At 45.1% G+C, this 21,975-nt stretch overlaps 1 protein-coding gene across 20 annotated transcripts in view; it reads left to right on the plus strand.

The window, feature by feature from the left end:
• The window catches only part of NFIA (nuclear factor I A), a 350,471-nt gene that overhangs the window by 316,728 nt on the left and 11,768 nt on the right, over positions 1-21,975 (plus strand). For 15 of the 20 annotated variants that reach the window (XM_032118436.1, XM_032118437.1, XM_032118444.1 and 12 more), the window contains one exon: positions 3,807-3,898. The exons of 3 other annotated variants lie outside the window; for them this stretch is intronic. In XM_032118436.1, the coding sequence (XP_031974327.1) occupies positions 3,807-3,898 (92 nt within the window). Of the gene's footprint in view, positions 1-3,806; positions 4,044-21,975 lie in introns of those variants that run through there. 2 more of the 20 variants (XM_032118434.1, XM_032118435.1) reach the window with 1 other exon arrangement.

Consider the following 21,975-nt stretch of genomic DNA (forward strand, 5'->3'; position numbering starts at 1 on the left):
TGGCAGTGCTGGGGTAGGAGTTGGACTCAATGATCTTAAAGGTCTTTTCCAACCTAAACATTTCCGTGATCCTGCAATCAGATTGGCTTTCTCTCCCTTCCTCTGCTATGCATTGACTGAGCATCTTCTGGGCAAGTTTGAGCTTTCTGTTCGCTCCTTTCCCCATCCATAAAAAAGAGGGTTGATTCTATCATTCATTTTGCTAAAATTTGCAGTTCCTGCTCAGATTCTCAGCTGCAGAATGCACTGCAGTAGGAATCGTTCTACTGCACCACATTCTTCCAGTTAATCCTCTTGCTATGGCATGAGAAACAGGACAACTCTTCACATCAAACACATCTGTCATCTTGGTCTGTAAAAGGAAGACCAAGAGGTACATTAGGTCATCACTCACCCAAATCATCTTTCCCAAACAGAAGTTTATCCTCTTAATCCAGAACCATGATAAATTACACACTCCTGCTCTTAATAGCAATTATTTCAGGAAAGTATATTTAAAAGTAACATTTCCCTACTGCAGGCAACTTTAAAACACACAGCATCCCCAAAACTGTTTGTTTGTCTTGTCTTTCATACAATTTCTTGCCATTTTGGCTGAATATCAAAGCTGTCTGTGTGAGCAAATGTTCTTTCTCTGCCAGCCCCTGTTTTGCTTGTTCCTGAAGTGAAGCATCATACCAAATTTGTGGCATCACATTCATTTCCTTGGCTGTGGGCTATGATGTTGCAGACAATCCTTAGTGAATCTCAGTAGCAGAAAGAGCAGGCTGGGCAGGAAGCTGTTTCTGTTCATGCCCAACGGGACAGCTATCAGCTGATGTAACCTCGAGTAGGTCTGTGCAATTCCCATGGAGCAAAGCTGATAAGATCTGGAGAAGATCTGCCTAAGAGACCTGGCTGCTGTTCCTTGTTCCTTTCCATGCTTTGGCTTTTCCCAGACTGGAGTTTGAAGACCCCAGCATAAGCTTAGCTTATATGTATGCTATAATACAATGTGACCCAACTTTATCCAGTGAGACAGTTTGCCCCATCCTAATTTTGGAGCGAAGTCTAGGGATCAGACTTCCAGGATCCCACTTCCATGTCAAACAAGGGTATTTATCTGAAGACAGTAAGATGCAGCTGGAAGTTGATCATGGTCTAAGCAACACTCAGTACTTCTCTCTTTTACTGAAACAAATTTCCCCCTAACAGGGGAATGTGTGTTCCACATCAGCTTAATATTCCGAGCCAAAATGGCCCCTAACAATCCGCAAACATCCCGGGACATTTTACAGCGAAGAGGGAACAGCACCTTGGGAGAGTCCAGTGTAAATCCTCTGCATATTTGTCATTTTGGTGCTCTTCCCCCCTTGGCTCCAGCAAGGCAGTTATATGACCTGAAGGAAATACCAAGCTGACATCCGAGTATTTTCAGAAAGCAAGTTAAACATCGTTTGGAAGGGAAGGAAGGTATACATAGCAACTCACCCAGCGAGCTTTGAGGGGACTTCTGTGCATATTGCACACTTTTCAAATGCTTTCGAATTTTTGTTTGAACAGAGAAGCCATTTAAGTCAGCATTCTGCTGGTTCCCCTTTGATTTTCTACCAAATATCACAGCAAAAGTATCTGCCAACTGGGAACTGTAAACAAGATCTTGAGTTCCTTCCCTTCTGGGTGGAACTTACCTGCTCTAAGGGATTAAATGGCCTCTCCACTCAATCTGCTTCCTTAAAAGTAGACCAGGAGAACCAAACAACAGATGTTTGATTTTTGAGCTCTAAGTTAATTTTCCCCACTGCAGAAGGAATTCTTAGTCTTGCACAACATTAGTTCATTAGTTAGTTAAAAAAAAACCTGCCACAAGAACAGCACAGAAGAATCTTAATACATGGCACTAGCAACAGGGAAATGTCCTTTGCAAATGTGTGGATTCTCTGAATTATTAACCAAATTAACATGGTAAAAAGGTGAGGAGAACATCTCACCAGATCTGCTCAGTTAATTTCTTCCTTGATTTGCAGGTACGAGTAACACCCAGTGTATCTGTTTGTAATATTCACCACAATTTGCAAAACTATCTCAGGAAGACGAATTAGTGTACTTAAATTCCTTTAAGACTCTGTGAAGGAGAAGTGTTCCTTGCATGATTTTTGCATGTGTTAGCTTCTTGGAGAGGAAAGATCACCTCACCAGAAACAAGTGGGAAAAATTCCTTGTTAAAATCCAGGAGTGCCTTATCTCCCCTCATATCAGCAGGAAATGAAGATATGCAGTTCCTGGGGTGATTTCAGGGAATCTTGAGAAAGGGAAGTTTTCTGATGAAACTGTAAGAACTAAGAGGCTTCACAAGATGTTTGTGAGACTTGGGCAGAGAGGGAAGGGAAGGATGTGGTCCTGCATGTTCCTAGACTTGGGAACTCCTCACCCAAGGGCTTCGTGGGATGCAGAACATCCACATGGGTCCAAGTGCAGATTGGGCATTCATCAGTGAGAAATCCCTCCAGGGCCTTAACTACAGGAAGTCCCTGAGCTGGAAATAATCAGAGCTGGGAAAGAATAGGAGAAAGTAAATATGTGACCTGTTTTGGTTGCATTTGCTTATAGCTTCTAAGAGAGGTGACAATGGCTAAGGTGGAGCATTGTTCTGATTTGGCACAGTCTTAATGTTTTCTCCAGTGTAATACCTCTTCACCAAACATTTGCCTTCAGAAAGGCAACAGGGTTTCCTCCACACAGCCAACTCAGTGTCTTCTCTGCCTCTTAACTCCCTCTACTCTACTGTAACATTGAGGCCTCAACATTATATTTAGCCTGACTGGAATTTGGCAAGTGACTTTCCTTTTACTATTGTTTTTTTGTCTCTTCATTGGATAGTTAGGTTGTCTGGGGATTTTATTCAACAGAATACATTCCCACAAATATATTCAAAATAGACAGGAGCCCTCTTTGTATTAAGGCATCTATGTAGGTTATTTGAAATTAGATGTAAACATGCAAAAAACTGAGGAAGGGAGAAGGTTGTGTGAGGGTTTTAAAATGAGAAGAAGACTAAAAATGCATTGAAAGCTTTTGGATGTGGAAGTACGTGGCATTGTGGACAGTTGCAGTGGAGAATATAATGCAACAATAAAATCATTAAAGTACTTCAAGTTTGGAAGTAATCTGGGTTCTTGGCTTGCATTGCATTTAATAGCTTTACATTTATGGGAGCCACTCCAGTTTTTAAAGGCAGCTTCAGCCTTCAGACTGATTGCACTTACCACCCCAGTGAAACTGCAACCCATTAATTTTTTACCGAAAGGATCTTCCTAGTTTGTCAAACACATCAAGTGAACATTTTAGAGTGCAGACCACAGCAGTATGAAAACCAAAACTTTATATCCAGAGAGAATGCTGGATTAGCATGAAATAAAGGGTCTGAATCTGTTAATGAGCACTCGGTATTGCTATACAAAACTCTGTTAAAAATAGAGATACCAGACATTCCAGTGAAAACAGTCAGGACCTGCAGGAATCTCCTGTTCCAGCCCATCATGGAAAGGCCTGCAATGGTTCTCCTTCAGGCTGGAGAGCTGCACACCCTCCCCTGTGCCCACGTTGTGGCTGTCCCCTCTCCCAGCAGCCCAGTCCCCTACGTGTTGATACCCCCACCATTAAGCCCAAACCTTTCCAGTGTCTCAAACCAAACTCTCGCTCTCTAAAACGTTTGCACATTTCTATGTTAAACATCTGCTTAGGTGGCTCTGAGACAGTGTGTTTTGGTGTTGTTCGTGTGCAATCTAGTGCCGCTTCCTCAACGCATGTGTCCCTTCCCTTCACAGCCTACTCGACACCCAGCACCTCCCCCGCAAACCGATTCGTCAGTGTTGGACCACGGGATCCAAGCTTTGTAAATATCCCTCAACAGACTCAGGTGGGCCGCTTTCGACTTCTCTGTTTGCCTGCAGCCTCTTCTTCTCCTCCTCCAGTGTCCTCTAACGTGTCCCTGCGGAGCAGCTGCACTGCCGCTGTCACTTCACCCACATGGTCTCAGTAACTACAGTGAAATGTCACTTGCAGTTTGTTTGTCTGTTGTGGTTTGTTTTTTTTTTTTTTGGGCTTGTGTGGTAATAACGCTGCTTTCGTAACTGGAAGGGCCTCTCTCGCTTTCTAAGGTGTTGGCTCCCAGCGCGCAGTTGTTTGCTCTATGGCCGGGGTTTCAAAGGCTTTGGCTCCAACCTGCTCCCCAGGCACTGCATTAGGTGTGTTTAGATTAGATGGTAGGGAGAAATCCTTCCCTGAGAGGGTGGGGAGGCCCTGGCACAGGGTGCCCAGAGAAGTTGTGGCTGCCCCTGGATCTCTGGCAGTGTCCAAGGCCAGGCTGGACGGGGCTTGGACCAACCTGGGATAGTGGAAGGTGTCCCTGCCCATGAAACAAGATGAGCTTTAAGGTCTCTCCCAACCCCAACCAGTCTGTGATATGCAAAAGGAGCTCAGAGAGACTCATCAGGTAACAGTGCCCTGTGGTCCCCCACCAGACACAACGGGAGACTGCTCCAGTGACTTCCATGTAAAAAAATACTCAAATTCCTGGTTGGTCATTTGCATGGTGGGCTTTGAGCGAGCAGGAGATTTTGTAATTGTGAGCACATCTGTTTCCTTACACAGAGAGAAAAAAGTCCAGTTGAGGCAGGCCTATAAAGCTGGGTTAGCTGAATTCATGGTCCTGCTATGGTCAAATCAGAAGCTCAAGTAAACATTTGTGTTTCTTTAGGAGAAGGACGAGATTTAAATGTGCTTTTTCCAAGCTGTATCAAATTCCCAGGGTCGATTAAGAAAATAGTTGTTGGCAGTTTTGTTAGCAGCTAATTTGAGCCAGATGTTGAAAAAATTGAGTCTGGGCTTAATACCACGTTATCATGGGGGGGAAGGTATAAAAAAGTGAGCAGAGTTAGTGCTTTAGGACAACTGTAGTTTATAGTTTGAAGTGATTGCTTGACTACGTCGCAATTCTTTTAAAGGTCAACTGCACAAAATATTTGTGATTTTGTTTTGAGCTGGTTGCAATGACTAAAAAGTAATAATTCAAATAACTAGCAAACTGGGCATTACTACCCTTAGCTCTTGTAAGTTCTTTCGAATGGTTTATAGGCTTCTGAATAATTAGTGTGCAGATTAATGGCTGTCACAAGCCACAGTAGGTGCATGAAGACAGACTCCTCGTTGTGATGGCTTCAGCACCTCCAGTGTCACTGAAACACAGGTCACTCATTCCCAAAGATTTTCAGTTTACAGGGCTGCAAGCAGCTGCCTGTGAGCACAACGTGGTTTTTTGCTGTCTGTTCTTTGTGTACAATTTGTTAGGGGCTTTAGTTTATAGCTCTGTGCACAGCACAGGTTAAAACTATATTCGAATCTCAAACTTCTCTGCATTAAATAGGGTCACAGAAAGTACAACAGCAATGCAGAGAGGGGTTTAACCATCAGATTCTGGGGGGTATTTTCATGCCTTAACAAAACTCAGCCTGCACCCTACTTTTCCAGCCTTGTTCTTTATTGGGTTCATGTGTGCGACAAGTGTTCGTGCACCTTCACATTTAAATCATATTTCTCCAGTTGTTTTGGAAGCAACTGGAATACACAGAAATACGCTGAAATCAGGAAACAGGAATGTTAAGGTGCACTGCTAAAGTCCTTAAGCACTTGGTCTTTTCCTTCATAGCTCAGGAAACCTGAAACCCTTTAGAGAATGCTACTTACCTTTTCCAGAAGACTTGAAAAACTCCTAGTTGGTAAATTGATTATGTAGTAAGACACAACAGTATTAAGTCTCCAGAAATATTTAAAACTTACTTGCATCCTGCAGCCTAAGTTTCCCAGATAAGTTTGTTGACTGTAAACTTTTACCCTCCTTATTTATGACTTAAATCATTTTAAAGTGCTCTAGCGTTACTTTAAGTGCTCCTCTGTAATGCAGTGTAGTGAATAACAATGCTGTACAGTGAAAAACAATACTCAAGCACAGCTTTCAATTAAAGTCTAACATGCTGCAGTGGGCAAGGAGACTGACTTCCAGTCTCTGACTCCAGCTGCATCTCCCTGCTTCTATACATCATTACACCACCACAACCCACTTGATACTAAATATATAATTTATCAGCAAACTCACTACTTATTCATGAAAGAACTCTGAAGATGACTGTGCTTTGAGTCAGAGAAGTGAGGTAAAAGTGCTAACTGCAATGATTTGGGATTTATGTAGCATTCCTCTAAACAAAGACAGGCTTTTGTGCTCTTTTTGCAGAGCATTAGTGTATAGAACGACCACTTAGGATATTTTCAAAATGAAAATGTAAAAGCACATAGGACTGTGTTATAAAAAGCAGCTGGGGTGGCTCCTTTCCATCAGGATCTTTATAATACATTCAGAGTCAGGCTAAGATGCAGGTCCTGAGGACCACTACCTGCCAGGGACACAGCTCCCTGAGACAAGAGGAAGCAGGGAACACTCTGAGCTTCTGGAAGTTAAGCTTAAATATAAGGGCTAAGCGACTCTTTACTGCTGGAACAACAAAATAAAAATGAAGGCTGTATCTGAACATCTGCTTTTTTAAAATTATGGTCCAGCTACAACTCATATGAAAGTATTTTCGTCAGCTTTTTGGTGGCTCTGATATTTGCTTGGTGCAACATTGGACATCATCATTAGTCTTCAGATGCTGCAGAAATGAGTCTGTGCACAGGAGCAGGTTCCCATACATGGGCATTCACAGAACATTGGAATAAAATCCCAGGCAAATGTACAGCAGCATGACTGGGCTGGGGCAAGGATCATTCTGTCCCGGGCTGCTTCTAAACAACCAAACCCTGTACACACCTTTCTTAATCGGTATTAGAAAAATTATCAGTAGCCGTTTCCATGAGCACTATGTTCTGATTTATGTCATGTTGTGTCAAATATAACCCCTTAAAGGAATTTTATAGAATTTATATAATATTTATAAAAAAGCCATCTTCCTGTGTCAACAAAGGTTGTAACAGGATGACCACTCCATGACAGAAGAGATGGGGAATTAAACGGCTTTAAGTCAGTAGTTCTGATTCAGTAACAAAAGCCCCCAAAGGGCTGTTGGCTTTGCCTGGTTTTAGCAGTTTCCAAACTTTTCAGTTCATTTGTTTCTCCATCCTCTGCTTATACCATCCATCACTCTGCCACTCCACTCACTGCACAATTGTCCTGTCTGGGGGGTTATTTGAATCTAAATTTCTGTTTGCGCTATTAGAAGCAACACTTGACTTGGCATCCCCTGTATATGTTGACAAAAAGGCACAGGTGTTGTAACCTTTGCTTGATAAATCATTTACTTTTGCTACTTGACTCGCAAGCAATATGGGGGCATCAGCTTTTTAACTGCCTTTTCCATATGCAAATCAGAAATACAGGATGCCTGGGGTACAGGGACTCTGGTTTCAAAAGCAAGTTGGTCTGGACACCTCATGACTAAGTAATAGATACGTCTCTCATATTGCCAAGGACTTGTAATACGGAGAGTGGTAGAGGGATGGGAAAGTCCCATCACATTAATTAGGGACGAGCCTGTCCATAGCAACAAGGTGAATAAAGGGATCTGGATTTTGGGGTGTTTTTATCCTAAAACTAATAGTGAAACACAGGCTATGGGCTGGGAGTGCATGCAGCTGGGAATGCTAAACCAGCAGCCTGTGACCAGGGCTTGCCACTCACCACTCCAAAAGCTGTTAGCTGCTCTCTAATGCCCTGGCTTTGCTCTAGGGTACAAAATTCCTTTAGGGATCAGCGTGCTGTACTCAGAGTGCTGCAGCTCCACTTCACACTAAACATTGTTTACTAGGCTGAGTCCTGTTTGCCACCTACTTAGCCTGCATCTTCCTGGAAATTGTACTTGGAGTGCTAAAAACAGCTCCTGAGAAACACATGCCTGCTCCATCTAATCGCTCCTACCTGCCAGTGGCCCATGTGCCCTGCACAGGGAGGTTATGAGGATGCAGGGAACAGAAACTGCCTCCCACTGCAGGCACCCAGGCAGAGAATCAACCACTTTACCCTATGAGAAAGTGAATCCTGTAGCCCTGACCAGCTCTTTCAGGAAAAATCCCTCTCTAATGTAAACACACTTTATATCAGATCCATCCCAGGTAGTTGCTAAAACTTGGATAAGCACAAACCCAAATATTTATTCCCTTGCCTTTCTGTAGGAAAAGATAAAACTTATTTCTAGAAGAACAGAAGTAGAAGCTCTTCCTGGTTCTGCCTTTGCACAGTGCCCAAGCACAGTCAGATCCTGGGTAATAAGCAAAGGTCTTGTGTTTTTACACTTTCCCTGGTGGGGCCCTAGAGCCACCCAGCTACAAGAGAGCTCTGTCTAGAGCTCATCCTTTATAACACAAAGCAACTGAAACAAAAGGCCTGTAACCTGCCTAGAACACTGAAATAAAGTCTAAGAAAAACCCCAAAAGTCAAACAAGCTTATCTAGGCAGCAAAATAACAGGTATGAAAAACAGCAAGCTCAGCAGAACAGCTTTATAAGGAGCAGGTACAAAAATGCACCCTGTGAAATACATTCTTTAAAAGAGCAGTAGTAACTTAGGGGGAAATCACTGAAGTTTAGCTAACTCCTTTAGATCTGCTCCCGCTCTCCGCCTTTCCCAAATTAGACAGTGGTATCTTTGTAGCTTTCTCTTTTTGGGCTTTTATTTATTTCTAAAAAAAACCCACCATGTGCCTCAGGTGCATACACAAACCTAATTGTACAATTACTTTCTTTCCCAGAGACAAGGCAAAGCCTGTTTTGCTTCCCCACAAGCCTTTTAGAGAGCAAACTGCAACCTGCAATTTTTCACTGGCAGCACTTTAAAACAAAGGGCACGAGAAAAAAAAATGAGCTGGATGCTGTGTCCTGTAGGATAGCAGATGTGAGCTCTGTCAGACCGGGGGGGAGGCAAATTCCAGAGTAGAGGGTCCTTCTGTGAGAACAGCCAGGCGCTGCTGCCCAGACACTGGAATCTGAGGAGTGTGGTGCAGGTGATGCCCCTCTGCAGGCTGGAGGAGGGGAGGCAGGGAAGCAGCCCCGTAGGTGGCAGGCCCCAAAAGCGTATAGGATCCATAGATCAAAGTCAGCACCTTGACTGGGAAGCTGATGCAGCTCCTCCAGCGCTTTGCTCCCGCAGCTGAAACCACAGAGCTGCTCTGTGCCCAGGTTCCATTGCCACCCTATGGAAGAAAGAAACCAGTGCACACATTTTCCTCTGGACAAATCAAACGTGTGCCTGGCTTCACAGGGATTTTCCATCCCTGCCACTCGCTGCCACTGTGCTGTGCCCTTTGCCCCCTCCCAAGGGGACGCTGAGCCCGGCACAGCTCGTGGCCGTGTGCTTTATTAATGAGCACCATGGGCTGCCTGGCCTTTCTGCCTCCACACCCTGCTGCCTTCCTCCCATTTCCCAGAGCCCAGGAATGGCACTGGTCAGACAGGCAGGACCTGCTGGCCCCGAGGAGGCAGGGGTAGGGCAGCGTTTCATGGCACTGTGCTGAGCCACAGCCTCGCGCCGCACGTGGGGCAGGGCAGGGACACCTCGAGGGGTGTGGGGGACATGGCAGAGAACATGAGAGGCTGCAGGAACAACACCAGGCCTTTTATTCTGGGGGTTCTGAGCAGAACTATTTATAAGCCAGGTCAGAGCTACTTGTTGCTCAGGGGACTGTCCCTCCTCAGGATCAGAACACTCATCCTCGAGACTGGACGTACTGCTTGTGTCTGACTGTGAATGGAGATGAAGAACACCAATTTGGAAGCATTTGTTTGAATCAGCCCCCTAAGAATTCCATATTCCATACAGTAACCTCCCTAAGCCAGTACATGTGTCCAATTTCAGCTGTAAAGCACTTTTAAGCAGAGACTTGACTGCTCCTTTTCTTTCTCTTGTCCAGTCCAGCAAATGTAGTGGGAGGTTCAGAACACCATTTCCACGAAGGAGTAACATCTCTAGTGTGTAGAGAAGAGAAATTTGCATAGATCAGATATAAAAATACAGTTTTGGGGTGTGGGCTACTTTCTAGAGGTGCTGAAGTTAGAGGGATCACTCTGCTCCCATATTGGCAAAGGGAAATGAGGGCTGCTCTACTCCAACACCTGGAGGCCTGAGCCCTCTTATGATCACTCAAAGTTTTGATCTCTGTCCAAAAAGTGTTTTGCTGTTGGACCAGTGGCATCAGGGTACTGACACATGACCTGAATGTTGGTGCTGTGTTTCTTCTTCCACCCAGGACATAGCGATACCATTTTGAACTTGAGGGAGGCTCTGAAATGAGTCTAGAGAGAGTGTGGAGAGAAAATGCAGTGCCAGACTCTATCAAGGTTCACAAAGGTGACCAGAAATGAGGGTCACTCCCCTTCCCTCCCGTTCAGCTCAGGGCACAGAGCCCACTTAACTTGCACAGAGCAGGACTATGGAATTCCACTCTCAGGTCAGTTCTTAGAAAGAGCTGAGAACAGCACACCTCAAAAAGAAAAGCACATATTGCACTATAAAGGTAAAGATTCGCAGAAAACTTCCCAATACCATCATCTGGCTGCATCTTCAAAGTGGGCTGGAGCCAAATCAGTCCCAAAATGCCTGGGTTAGTCCTCAGCAGGGGAGATCCTTATTCCTGGGCTTTTTCTTCCTCCTCCTCATAGGCTCTGGTGAACAGTTCAGACTCTTTTTTGGAAACCAGCACTCAGCATCCTATTTCCAGTAGATTCAGCATAGAATTATTTACAATGGACATAGACGAATTTCCCAAACTAAGCAATTAAACTTATTGAGTTTTCCCCCTCCTCACAATAACCAGGAAGCCTGTGCGCAAGGCTGCCTTTCTGTGGGTTTTATGGCCATTACTTATTCCACAGTGGGGGAGAAGAAAGGGAAGAAGTAAGTGTGGGCCTGGTGGGAAGAGTTGGCAAATGCAGAAATTTGATGAATGAGCTGGAGAGATTTAATTTCTAACTAAATTCTCTACAAGCTGTGTAACCTTTCTTTAGCTAAACAATTACTCTAAAAGGCAATGATTTTCTGTGTTTTCATTGAAAAGTCTTCATAATAACAATGGCCTATGTTCTCCTTCTTGAAGAACTTCTGCCAAAAAAACAGTTTTCTTTTTTCCATTCAGCAGGAAACTTTCTTTTATTTTTATTTTTTCAATCTCATATTCCCTGCTAACATGGATTTACAAGGCCTACAACTTACTGCATGGGGCTGGGAAGACGTTTCCCCTCAGGCCAAATCATTTTGGTCCATCTCCTTTGTAGGGATTCTTGCAGCTTCCTCCCAAGAGGACTGCAACCACTGTCAGAGACATAATACCAGACCCAAGTGGCCATTTAAGATGACAAAATGTGACATTCCCTGTGTTCACAGGTCAGGGGGCATGGAAGGGGACTCCCAGATTTGTTTTTCAGCAGACAGGCAGCAGTTCTTGCTGTGTTGTGGTGGGTGCAGTTGAGGGGAGAAAGTTCGGCGTGGTGGGGGAGAAAGTCGTCAGGTGTTCAAATTCATGGCTGCCAACATGAGAAAATGAAAGTGGAGCTGAACCTCCCCGAGCCACAGGGTCCTGTTTAGGGGCTGATCCCTGCTGAACCACGGGGTCCTGTGGCCAACTGGAGTCTTGAAAGGGCTTTGAGGGTGCAGCATGGGCAGAGCACTGCTCCATCCCTATGTTCACACACACAAATCAAGCCAGTCTAGGGCAAGGTTATAGCTATGAGCCTCTTGCTGCTGTTGGCTGGCTTGGCTGATTTCCTGGCCACCACTGCCCACCCCAGCCTCCATGGCAGATAATGCTGTATTGGATTAGTCTGCTCGCTGCTGCATCAGGTCCACGATCAATTTATTGACTCTGTCAGAGTGGCTAGTACAGTAATTGTTACAAGAGCAGAATAGAAAGCAAGAATGTGTCCACATAAAATATAAAAATGACGTTTTGTTCGTTCTTTCCTCTTTGGCCCTATAGATCTTTATGTGTTTACACAGTGGAGAGCACTTTACTTAAGTTAATCAGCTCCTTCTACATTATTAATTGCGACAGTTAGGGCGCTACGTGGCGGCAAACGTATTATTGAGAGCATTGATCTCACGCTGCCGGTGGGGACCTGGGTGGGTTTTGTATTCCTTCCCTCCTTTTGCAACTGCTTGAGGGCACTATCAAATCCCATTTCTCTGACTGACAATACGCCATCGATACCATCGATCCCAGAGAGGGGCAAGAGGAGGCTGCACACCAGAAAGAAAGGAGTGCACAGAGAGCCAGGCTTGGGAAGGGGCTGCTGAAAGTTGGTAATCACAATAATTACATGCCTGGCCTGATTTCTCTGTTTTGTGAAGAGTAATAATCTAAGAGCTGAAGTTTCCCGAGTGCTGAAGATTTGCAGAGGTGGCACGATGAGACCTTATAAAATGTGTGCAGAATGTATACCCTTAAAAAAGAAAAAAGCCATACTGACTTTTTACAAGGGTTTTGGAAGTGCCTTTGAAAGACATTTCATGAAAGTTCAGCCTTCGCAGCTGATACCTATATGAGCTCCATAAATTCCACCCAGCCTGACAAACTCCAGTAGGTGTCACATGTGACCTGGATGGAAAAGGTCAGCAGCTAAATTTATGGCTTTTGCATTTACTGGAACATTAAGATTTTTTGCCAACTGCCATATACACTTTTTAACAATTTTGCAATGAAAGGATTAGGACCACAGTCTACAATGAAGGTCAAAAATTAAAGGCCACTATCCCTACACCCTTCCCAGTGGATAGGCATTAAGCTACCTGTGTTCTAAGAATCACCTTTGCTTAATGGCACTAACCCAGAGGTCAAGGAATGAATAAGCTCCAGAGGTGAAGACTTTGCAAAACAGACTGTCCTGCACTGAAATTAATACTGAATTCCACATGAAGGGACCAAAAGAAGCCTTTTCCTAACAGAGAAGGACTCCCCAGTTTGCAGCAGATTCCAAGTTCCGAAGACACTGAGTATCACCTCCCTAGTGCTAGACTGCCCTAGAGAAATGTAAATTACATACATTTAGGGGAAGTGACTGGGATTTCAAAAGAAATACAGCAAAATTACCTCAATTTAGTAAAACCTGTTTATATTTTAAATTTGACAAAGGTGTCTGTTCTTAGTAAGGATTGCTAACAGCATGGGAAATTGAATCTTTCAAATTTTACCTGGCTTTAGTTTAGAACAGCAAAACACGTCTCATTTTAGGCTTTTGCTTTGACAGCATTTTCTGCTTGAACAGAGGTAGAACTGGAAAAGTTTGATTTAAAACCAGGATTTCAAGAAAAAAAGATCTAAAAAAAACCAAGAGGCTAAACTTAAAAATATCTTCTAGGTTTCCTTTTACTTGCTTTAGTTATTAATATTCAATTTTGAAAACAGTACTGACACTATAATCATAATATTCTCAGGCATATTCACTTGTGTGACCCAGCTGTTACATCATCTCTACAAACACTGGTTATTACACATGAAGAGATGCCGCTGAATAAACTGCAGAAGGCAATGAAATGTAATTTTAATTATGAGATACGAGTAACCAAAGTCACAACCAACACAATTGCAGCCACCTTGGAGGCTGAACACAATCATTTAGGAAGGAATTGTTCCCTGTGAGGGTGGGGAGGCCCTGGCACAGGGTGCCCAGAGCAGCTGTGGCTGCCCCATCCCTGGAGTGTCCAAGGCCAGGTTGGACAGGGCTTGGAGCAGCCTGGGATAGTGGAAGGTGTCCCTGCCCTGCAGGACATGAAAAAAGATAAGCTTTAAGGTTTCTTCCACCCAGAACCATTCTAGGATTCTATGCAATTCTGCATTGCTTGGAGCAGCTTTATACAACTTCAGGTATCCTTTTGTGCTTTTGCTATAACTACACCTTTTTAAATATGACAACAGAAAAAGTATCTATTTTTAAAGAAAAAAAAGAAGGGATAAACTGAAGTATGACATTTGCATGTGGGCTTGCGTTTTTTCATCTTTGCATGTGCTGAACAACGAGATTTGAGGTTTTGGAAGAACACTTTGACACATTATATTCCTTGTTTGGCTATTCTCTGGTTTGTTGGGGTTTTTTTAAGGACTTTCTTGTAGTCCTTTGGGTTAAAGATCATGTCTGAGAATCTGTGGTATGGGACCCAGCTGTACATTCACTGAAGTTGATGAGAGGAGGAGCTGGAAGATTTGTTATTGGCAGGAGTTTGTTTTAGAAATACAATAACATTTTTGTTTAATTATGCTTCTCTTTTGCTTATAACTATGCACAGTAGAGTAAATCTAGTCTTTTTCAGATAAGATAAAGGTTAAAATTAATTTTCTTTATGGAGAGGGTTTGCAGTGCAGTCTTCTGCATCTGTGGAGTTTTTATTTTGTGGCTACAGGTATTAACTCTCAGGGACTCTAAAGCCATCTTCCTTGATGTAGAGATGGGTTTGGGGTTTTCCCAAATTACTGGTCTTGTAGGCTAAATCTGAAAGTTTAGGCCACGTTGGACAGGGCTTGGAGCAACCTGGGATAGTGAAAGGTGTCCCTGCCCATGGCAGGGGGTTTGGAAGATCATCTGACCCTTAAGGTCCTTTCCAACCCAAGCCATTCTGTGATTCCCTGATTTCCCAGCAAGGGAGGCTCCACAGGCTCTTTTTAAACTCTCTTCCTGCAAGCACCCAGGGCAGAATTTGTCCCAGTAGTGGTAACTGCTTTATCAGTGCTGTTGATGTTGAGTGAGTCTGAACAGAGCTCAGATTCTTCTCCTGGAAGCTCTTTGGGAACACAAGGAGTAAAAGTAGTAACATTTAGGAGAAAAAGGGGGAGAAAGAAAGCTGGAGGAGAGCTGTAGTTATCCATACAATGGAGCAGCTTACTTAGGGAGTACAAAGAGCCACTTCTACACAGGCTATTTTCAGGGAAAAAGCCTCACATTCCGTGACTCACAAAAGCGAAGAGGCACCTTTTGATTTTAAGTTCAAGGTTTACATTAGTAATTTTGTCTGTTTTCTCTGTTAGTATTAATTAAATTGAGATAGTTTAATTAGTATTACTAAATTTGATCATTAGTAGTAATTCATTCTGCCTGCCATACTGCACAAATATGATGAAGCAGAAATAACTAAATTGTTTAATTTCATCTCATTTAATGACTTACACTCCACCAGGAGTTCACTGGCATCTCACAGTATGTGTGAAAATTGCTCCAAGCTAGGCCAAGACCCAACTCCCTTTAGCCAACCATGTCTAATACGTCCTTCCTCATCCAAAGGCAGATCATGTGCTGCAAAGCCTTTTCCATTTCTCCAACGGAGAGCTGGCAACCTCTGGAGCCTGGGGTGGTCTTTCCTTGCCCCACTCACACTGCTCCTGTAGCATCCTGACCCCAATGGCCCCAGTGGATTTTTACAGGACTCATCCCTGGATGGGGTTTCCCACAGTGTGACAGAAGTCCCTTCATGGATCCCCACAGCTGCATCCCTGAACACAAGCATGATGTACGACCTTCCATTTTCTTAGAGCAGTTTACCAAGGTACAAAGCATCAGGAAAAAGGCAGATGTCAAAAGTTCCCACATTCAGGAGAGATTTTTTGTTCAGCTCGCTGCCCTGTTGGCTTTCTTTTTTTAGGAGGAGTTTTGGGAAGGGGGGGTTTCCTGATGAATCAAGTCATTTTTCCTCCAGCTCACTGTCTCCTGTAATTTTAAAAGGTCAAAAGTGCCAGAGTTACCTCTGTGCTCCGATTTCTGCCCGTGTTAATTTGGAGACCGGTTTTGATCTCCTTGCCCAGTAACACCTAGGACTTGCCAAAACCCCAATTCCTCTTCCTTTTTTGCGGTCTCCAAACCCAACCTTGCTCTGCCCACTTCTCAAAACATGCTGTTTTGTTTTGGTGCCCTCATCCTGGGATCCCCAGCTGTCCCTTGGCCTGGAGTGTGCCCTGCCAGCCCCACTGTTCCTGCTGCCCACATTCCAATTCCTCCCCTGTGCCTCCTGGTCCCCACTGACCTGTCCCCCCTGGTTTTTGCCCTGTTTTGATCAGGCTGGGCACACTTTGCTCTCCCCACAGGGCTGCTCATTTGTTCACTTCACCCACAGACAAAGAGCACAGGCAGGGGCCTGGCTTTTGCGGGTATTTTGAAGGGAGTGCTCACGCCCCTGTCCAGCCCAAGTTATTTTCTCCCCTCACTTTCCTCTGTATGCTCTGAAGTACTCTCAGGGCAGCCAAAAAAAGCAGCTGAACTACCTTTGGTAGTTGTAGATCAACTACCTTTTGATCCATGATGGGTTTTCTCCTGTTACACCACGGGGAGCCCCTGGACAGGGATGTGGTGGCAGATGAGTCCACCATAGCTCCATCGAGGCTGTCAGAGCCAGGATGATACAGGAGCTGGGTGACCAGGGCAGAGAAAGGCCACCTCAGCTTTCAACCTCTCAAGACTGTAGTGACTTTCCCCTACTCCCTGCTCTCCAGTGGAGAAATGGGGAAAAAGAAGGCTGAAAACTACCTTTTGTACCCCAAACTGCAGAGCAAAGAGCCAGAGCCTCTGCAGCAGCTTGCTGGCAGAGCCATCCATCCCACTGGGACCCCTCGGCCCCTGGGCCCCTCACGTAGCTCCTGTGGCTCCGCCGGCACGGGACGGGGCAGGAGAGTGCTGGGGCAAACCCCTGGGTGTGTGTGTACGTGTGTGTCTGTGCGTGTGTGCTCGGGCTGTCTCGCTGCGAGCCGAGCCTGGGAGGCCCAGGCTGGGGGTTGATTTTCTTTGGATGACTTTCCCCGATTGTCTAAAGCAATAAAAGTAAAGAAACTTGGGGGGGGAGAAGAACGGTGGTTGAGGGGAGATTATTTTTGCAGCCCTGATGCAGGCAGAACTCCTGAGGCTTTGGGGGGGGGGGGGGGGGTTGCTCGCCTGAGGACTGCAGGAACTGGCTTAAATTGAATAAAACTGTAAGTACAGTATCGGGGACGGCGTAACAAGGAGTTCTGCAAAAGCAACACCACCAGAAAGAACAATGAAGAATAGAGCGGGTTACGCCGCGGTGAAAGTATGTACTGGTTGTTATAACACCGTGCCTCCAGAATAAATTATGTCCCTTTAAAAAGTAATACTTTAACTGTGGAGCTATATAGAGACAATTAAGACGATATTGTTCTCCTCATTTCCCTCCCCCCCCCCCCCCCGCAGTAGCTCTGTGGAAACTTTTAATGCTGCAGCTTGAAACTTGGGCCTCTGGGTCTGAAATGCCTGAGAAAGCACTGCGGGCTCTAACTGTAAAACATTCCTTCGGCGGGCCCTGGAAACAGGGCGCGCTGGCACAGGCGAAGTTCAGAGGGATCACATGGAAATGAGGGCTGGCTGCAGGCTCCCGAGGAGCGGTTTATTTCCCTTAAACCTGAACTTGAACTTGGGAAGGCGCAGCCGGAGCCTGGGACGGGCTGCGAGCGGCCGCGAGGGGCTGGGAGCGGTGCCGCCGCAGGCCCCAGGCACCCACCCTCAGGGCTGGGGGGTCCCCGGGCACCCAGCGGCTTTGTGCCGTGTCCAGGGGGAAGCTGTACTTCAGGGAGCCAAAGGGTTTTGCTTTCATCCAAGCAAAATGCTGGAAAGCCCCGTTGCAGCGGTGTGTCTGCCGTCCCAGTTTCCACGGGACTTCCCGGCATGAGGTTATAAGCGGCTCCAAGTCCCCGTGCACGTGTTGTTTCATAAAAGGAAAGAAATGAGTGAGATCTGCTGCAAGAAATACAGAATTGTTGCACTCTCGAGCAAATTTAACTGTGCTTCCAGCAGAGGAAAATACAGGGCTGTCTAAAAACGAGGCGTAAAGCGCAGAACTCAACCCCCCCCTCGCAGCGCATTTGCTTTTACCTCGCAATAGTAGATGTAAACCACGAGGTGGGTTTAAAGCTGGTTTTGCCTCTTTGATTCCATGCATCCCGCTGGTTCCTTCTTCTCTTGCAAAAGCATGTACAGAGGGGGGCAAGCAAGGTGCTGATGCCGGCGGGTATCACCCAGGTATGGTGGCAGAGGTGGCTGCTGTCCCAGCCGCAGGCGTGGGGCAGCTTCCTCCCCTTCTCCCCACAGCTGGCCTTGGCTGGAGGGTCATATTTTGGTCATTTCTGATTACTCCCGAACAATTTTGGCTATGTTTATAGCAAAACTTTGAAAGGATGAATGGGCGAAAAAAAATCCCGCTTGGCAGTAACTCAGGAAATATCTACAAAGATGTTCTTTCTGGAGCGAGATCTTATTTCAGCGTTTGTGTTAGGATCATTTTTATTCTGTGACAGCACATAAAGAGAGCGGGACAGAGCAATGAGGTCTGGCATAGCTAAAATCCCTTCTGTGTGTGTGAGGTTATATAGTTTATCAATGCAGAAACCACCACGGGCTTGGAAAAGTAAACAGCTGGCTTGGGTCTGTGCGCTGCACTTTGGAGTTGTCTGCAGGATTTAAATGGCTCGCCTGCAATTTTCGGAGCGGGGCAAATATATATAGTTTTCCTTTCAAACATGTCAAAAGGTTTTTTTTGCAGCCGTTTGTTTTCTCAGTTCCTTTTTTATTTGTTGCGATTTTCCTTTCTGATTCATTCCGGTTTATTTTGCTTTTACAAACGGCTTCGCCGCCACCAGCAAGTCTGCAAATAAATAATAAAAAAAAAAGAAAGTTTCTAGCCCACTCAGAAAACCTTATGGCAGCGACAAATATCAGAGAAAGCCATCGTCTCTCTCAAAGATTTCATCTCACCCTCCACTTAATCCGCTTGCTGTACCTCAGATCTCAAGTAACTTTCATACTGTGGGCTCACTTTAATGGATAGAATCTATTTTTCATGAAAAAAGCAGGAAATAAGCTGTCTTTCGTACAAAGATTTACAAAATGTAATCATTGTTGAAATATTCTCTTTGAACTGCCTTGTCCGCAGGGGTGTCTGGCTCCCAATACCCCCGTTTCTTTAGAACACCCTTACAAGTTCTTCTGGTAGATCAGGTACACTGGTGGTTCTGGTCTTTGATGTCTTGAATGAATGAAAGAAAAGCATAATAAAAGAGAGCTGTTGATCAAGCATAAAATACTCTTTAAGCTGACAGAATGGCAGAGTTAACACATTCTAAGCTGCTTTTAGGTTTTTCCTTTTTTCCTCACATTTTCCTGTGCTTTGTGTACAGTGGGGGTTTTTATTTTTTGAAAAGTCTCTGATCTATGTAGTATGCCGTCCTCTAACAAAAACCAAAATGGGATTGTTTCTCTCTCTTTCTCCCTTTCTTTTTCCTCTCTCTCTTTCACTCCACTATCTTTTTTTTTTCTTTTTTTAAACAGCAAGGGTTGCAGTTTAGCGTGGCTGCAGTCAGCTTTCAGCCGACCACGCAAAGTTTAGAAGTTATTTTGCAGATTTCAAAGTCAATTTACTAACAAATAAATGAACTTCTTTGCTTGGTTGTTTAGAAAACTGGAGGAAAACTGTAACTGGCAAAGTGTTCCCCAAGTAAAGGGAAGACCCTCTGCCTAAAAGCAATTTTGTAAACCAAAAGACGGGCAGGAAAATGACCTCATTGTGAGAGAACTTTTCTTTTAGAGGCAGAGAAAAGGGAAAGTTTTCTTCCTGTAGATCTAATTTAGATCTTAAGTTCCCATACATTATTTATACATCATATTCAGAGTGCCAGCCTACTCTGCTGGCTGGGTTACATTTCAAACATTTGCCATTGATAAGTCTTTGCTGTATTATATTCAGGCTAAATGCGAATATGTCATAGTGCAGTCAATCTTTAATCCGCTGAGCTCCAGGTCGGGGCAGCAGGGGGTCCAGCACTCAGAGCATTGCTTTATACTTAAGAAACATCTGGGGCCAGCTGGGACACTTTACTGGAACATTCAGATGTCTGGAACAACAGCAGGAGTTACTGTATGAGTGTGTTTTCATAGGTTTGGGAGGGTTTGGGGTGACTTATTTAAAAACACTAGCTGTTCCCAACTTGAGGTTTGAACCCAAGCAGAAATCTTGCCTGAAGTGAGTTTGTTGGTCCCAGGAGAGAAGTGGTTTGGACTACTATACATTTTTAATAGTCAGCAGGCAAAAGTGCATATTACAAAATTATTGCACGTAATTTAATGCAGTTTGCCACAACTGGCATTCCCGCAAAAACTATTGTATGCAGAGCTACTGTACGCATCGCCTGGAGACCAGTGTCCCTCCCGGGACAGGTTTTATCTGCCTCCAGACAATATAAAAGTGCTCCGAGTGGGGCGTGTGACTCTCCCGGGTGCGGATGCTGGACAACCAGAAGATTCTCTCACTGTTTTATGTCCCTTTGGGGATGACCAACATGCTACTTACGTCCCTGTTGGTATTTCAGCTTGGAAAATATAATTACTGAATAATTAATCCCAGCTCTAAGAAAATAACTTCCACAGGCCCAAAGGTGACCTTGTCTTTTATATTCACCTTTCGGTCCTATGCAGTAGGATCAGATTTTGGGCCTGGAGAAACTCTGGAGGAAGCACTTTAAGAGTGGGATGAATTCAGATGTGGCTGAAGGCAGTTGCTGTATGTGCAGGAGCTCTCCAGCCAGTCGCACCAGAAGCTGAACTGCCACTGCCTCCCCTCACCCTAGCAACCCTTTTGAAATGGCATCAAAGGCCCAGTTTTGTCCCCTTGCTTTCACACAACACACCGTGGGGAAGAGCCTTCCCGGCACCTCTCACAAGGTGATGCCAAAAGGCCCAGTTTGCTGCCTAACTGTTCACATTCTCATTTTATCTTTGCAACCAGAAGGATTTGTTACCCCAATTCACCTCCCTGGGGTTAATGTTCATGGGAGCCTCAAAGTTCTTGAGGTGACTGAAATGTCATCCCCAAACAAATCAACGCTCCTCGGTGAGCCCTCTCCGGTGCCGGCGGTCATGGCTCGGGTTCACCTGGGCTGCCCAAACAGCCGCTTTGCCGGCAAGCTCTAAAGCTGTAGGGTTTTTTTTATTTAGGCTCTTATCACAGGTGGGTTTTCCCACCTGGGCCCGTGCAGCAATCGCTTCCTGCACGCGCCCGGGGCAGCAACGGCCGCAGCGCCACGGCAGCCGCGTTTGAAGTCCCGATGGCACCAACCCGTCCCGCCGCCAGGCACACTAACTGGGCTGGAACCTAAAGAAAATGGCTATCACTGAGCAGCTCTGAGCCCTGAGTGGGTATGGGGAAGCCAAACTTCTGCGCGTGGAGTTTGTCAGAGTTTCAAACGTGTGAATGTCCTTAAATAACCTACATTGCCCGGAGAAATAAGCCAACTGTCACACCCAGTTCTGGATTCCACATTAACAACCTCCTTCCGCAGCGTTAAACTTTGCCCTTGAGGACTTTTGTTTAACTTCTTAATTCGAAAAACAGATAGGGAGGGTGCACAGCCCTGGCTTTCTGCGGGAGCTGAAAGGTCCCATTGTTGGGGCAGGAGATGTGCAGGTAGAAGCAAATGGAACAAGTTTGGGTTTGATTGTCGTTCTGGTTGGAAACACGTGAGCGGTGCTCGTGGGGAGGCCTGGGGTGAGGGACGGCGTGCAGGAAGGCTAGTTTAAGAAGGTTTTCATAAACAGTGGGCCTGTTCCTGGGCTCCTGACTCGGGCAGAAACTGCTACAGGAGTCAATGAGGCACTTTGAGCTTTTTGCCTGTTAAATACCCAGAATCACAGAATGTTTCCTTGCTGTTCTTCCTGTACTAAGGAGCCGATTGTCAGGAGTGGCTGGAGGATTTTTGTGTGTCTGCTATCTCCAGAAATGCATAAGAAACAAATAGACTTGCTTTATCAGAGAACCGTAATTGCCATCTCAGACTTCCTGTTTAGGATTCAGTCAAGTAGATATTGTTTATGGATCATAAAACCTTACTACTGTGAGGATTCTCAAATACGAGTTTCAACTTTCATGGTGCTGTAAATTAGGGGGGGAAAAAAAAAGTGTGATAATACTCCTCGGAGAAC

Source organism: Corvus moneduloides, chromosome 9, assembly GCF_009650955.1.
Source record: "Corvus moneduloides isolate bCorMon1 chromosome 9, bCorMon1.pri, whole genome shotgun sequence".
Classification (NCBI taxonomy): domain Eukaryota; kingdom Metazoa; phylum Chordata; class Aves; order Passeriformes; family Corvidae; genus Corvus; species Corvus moneduloides.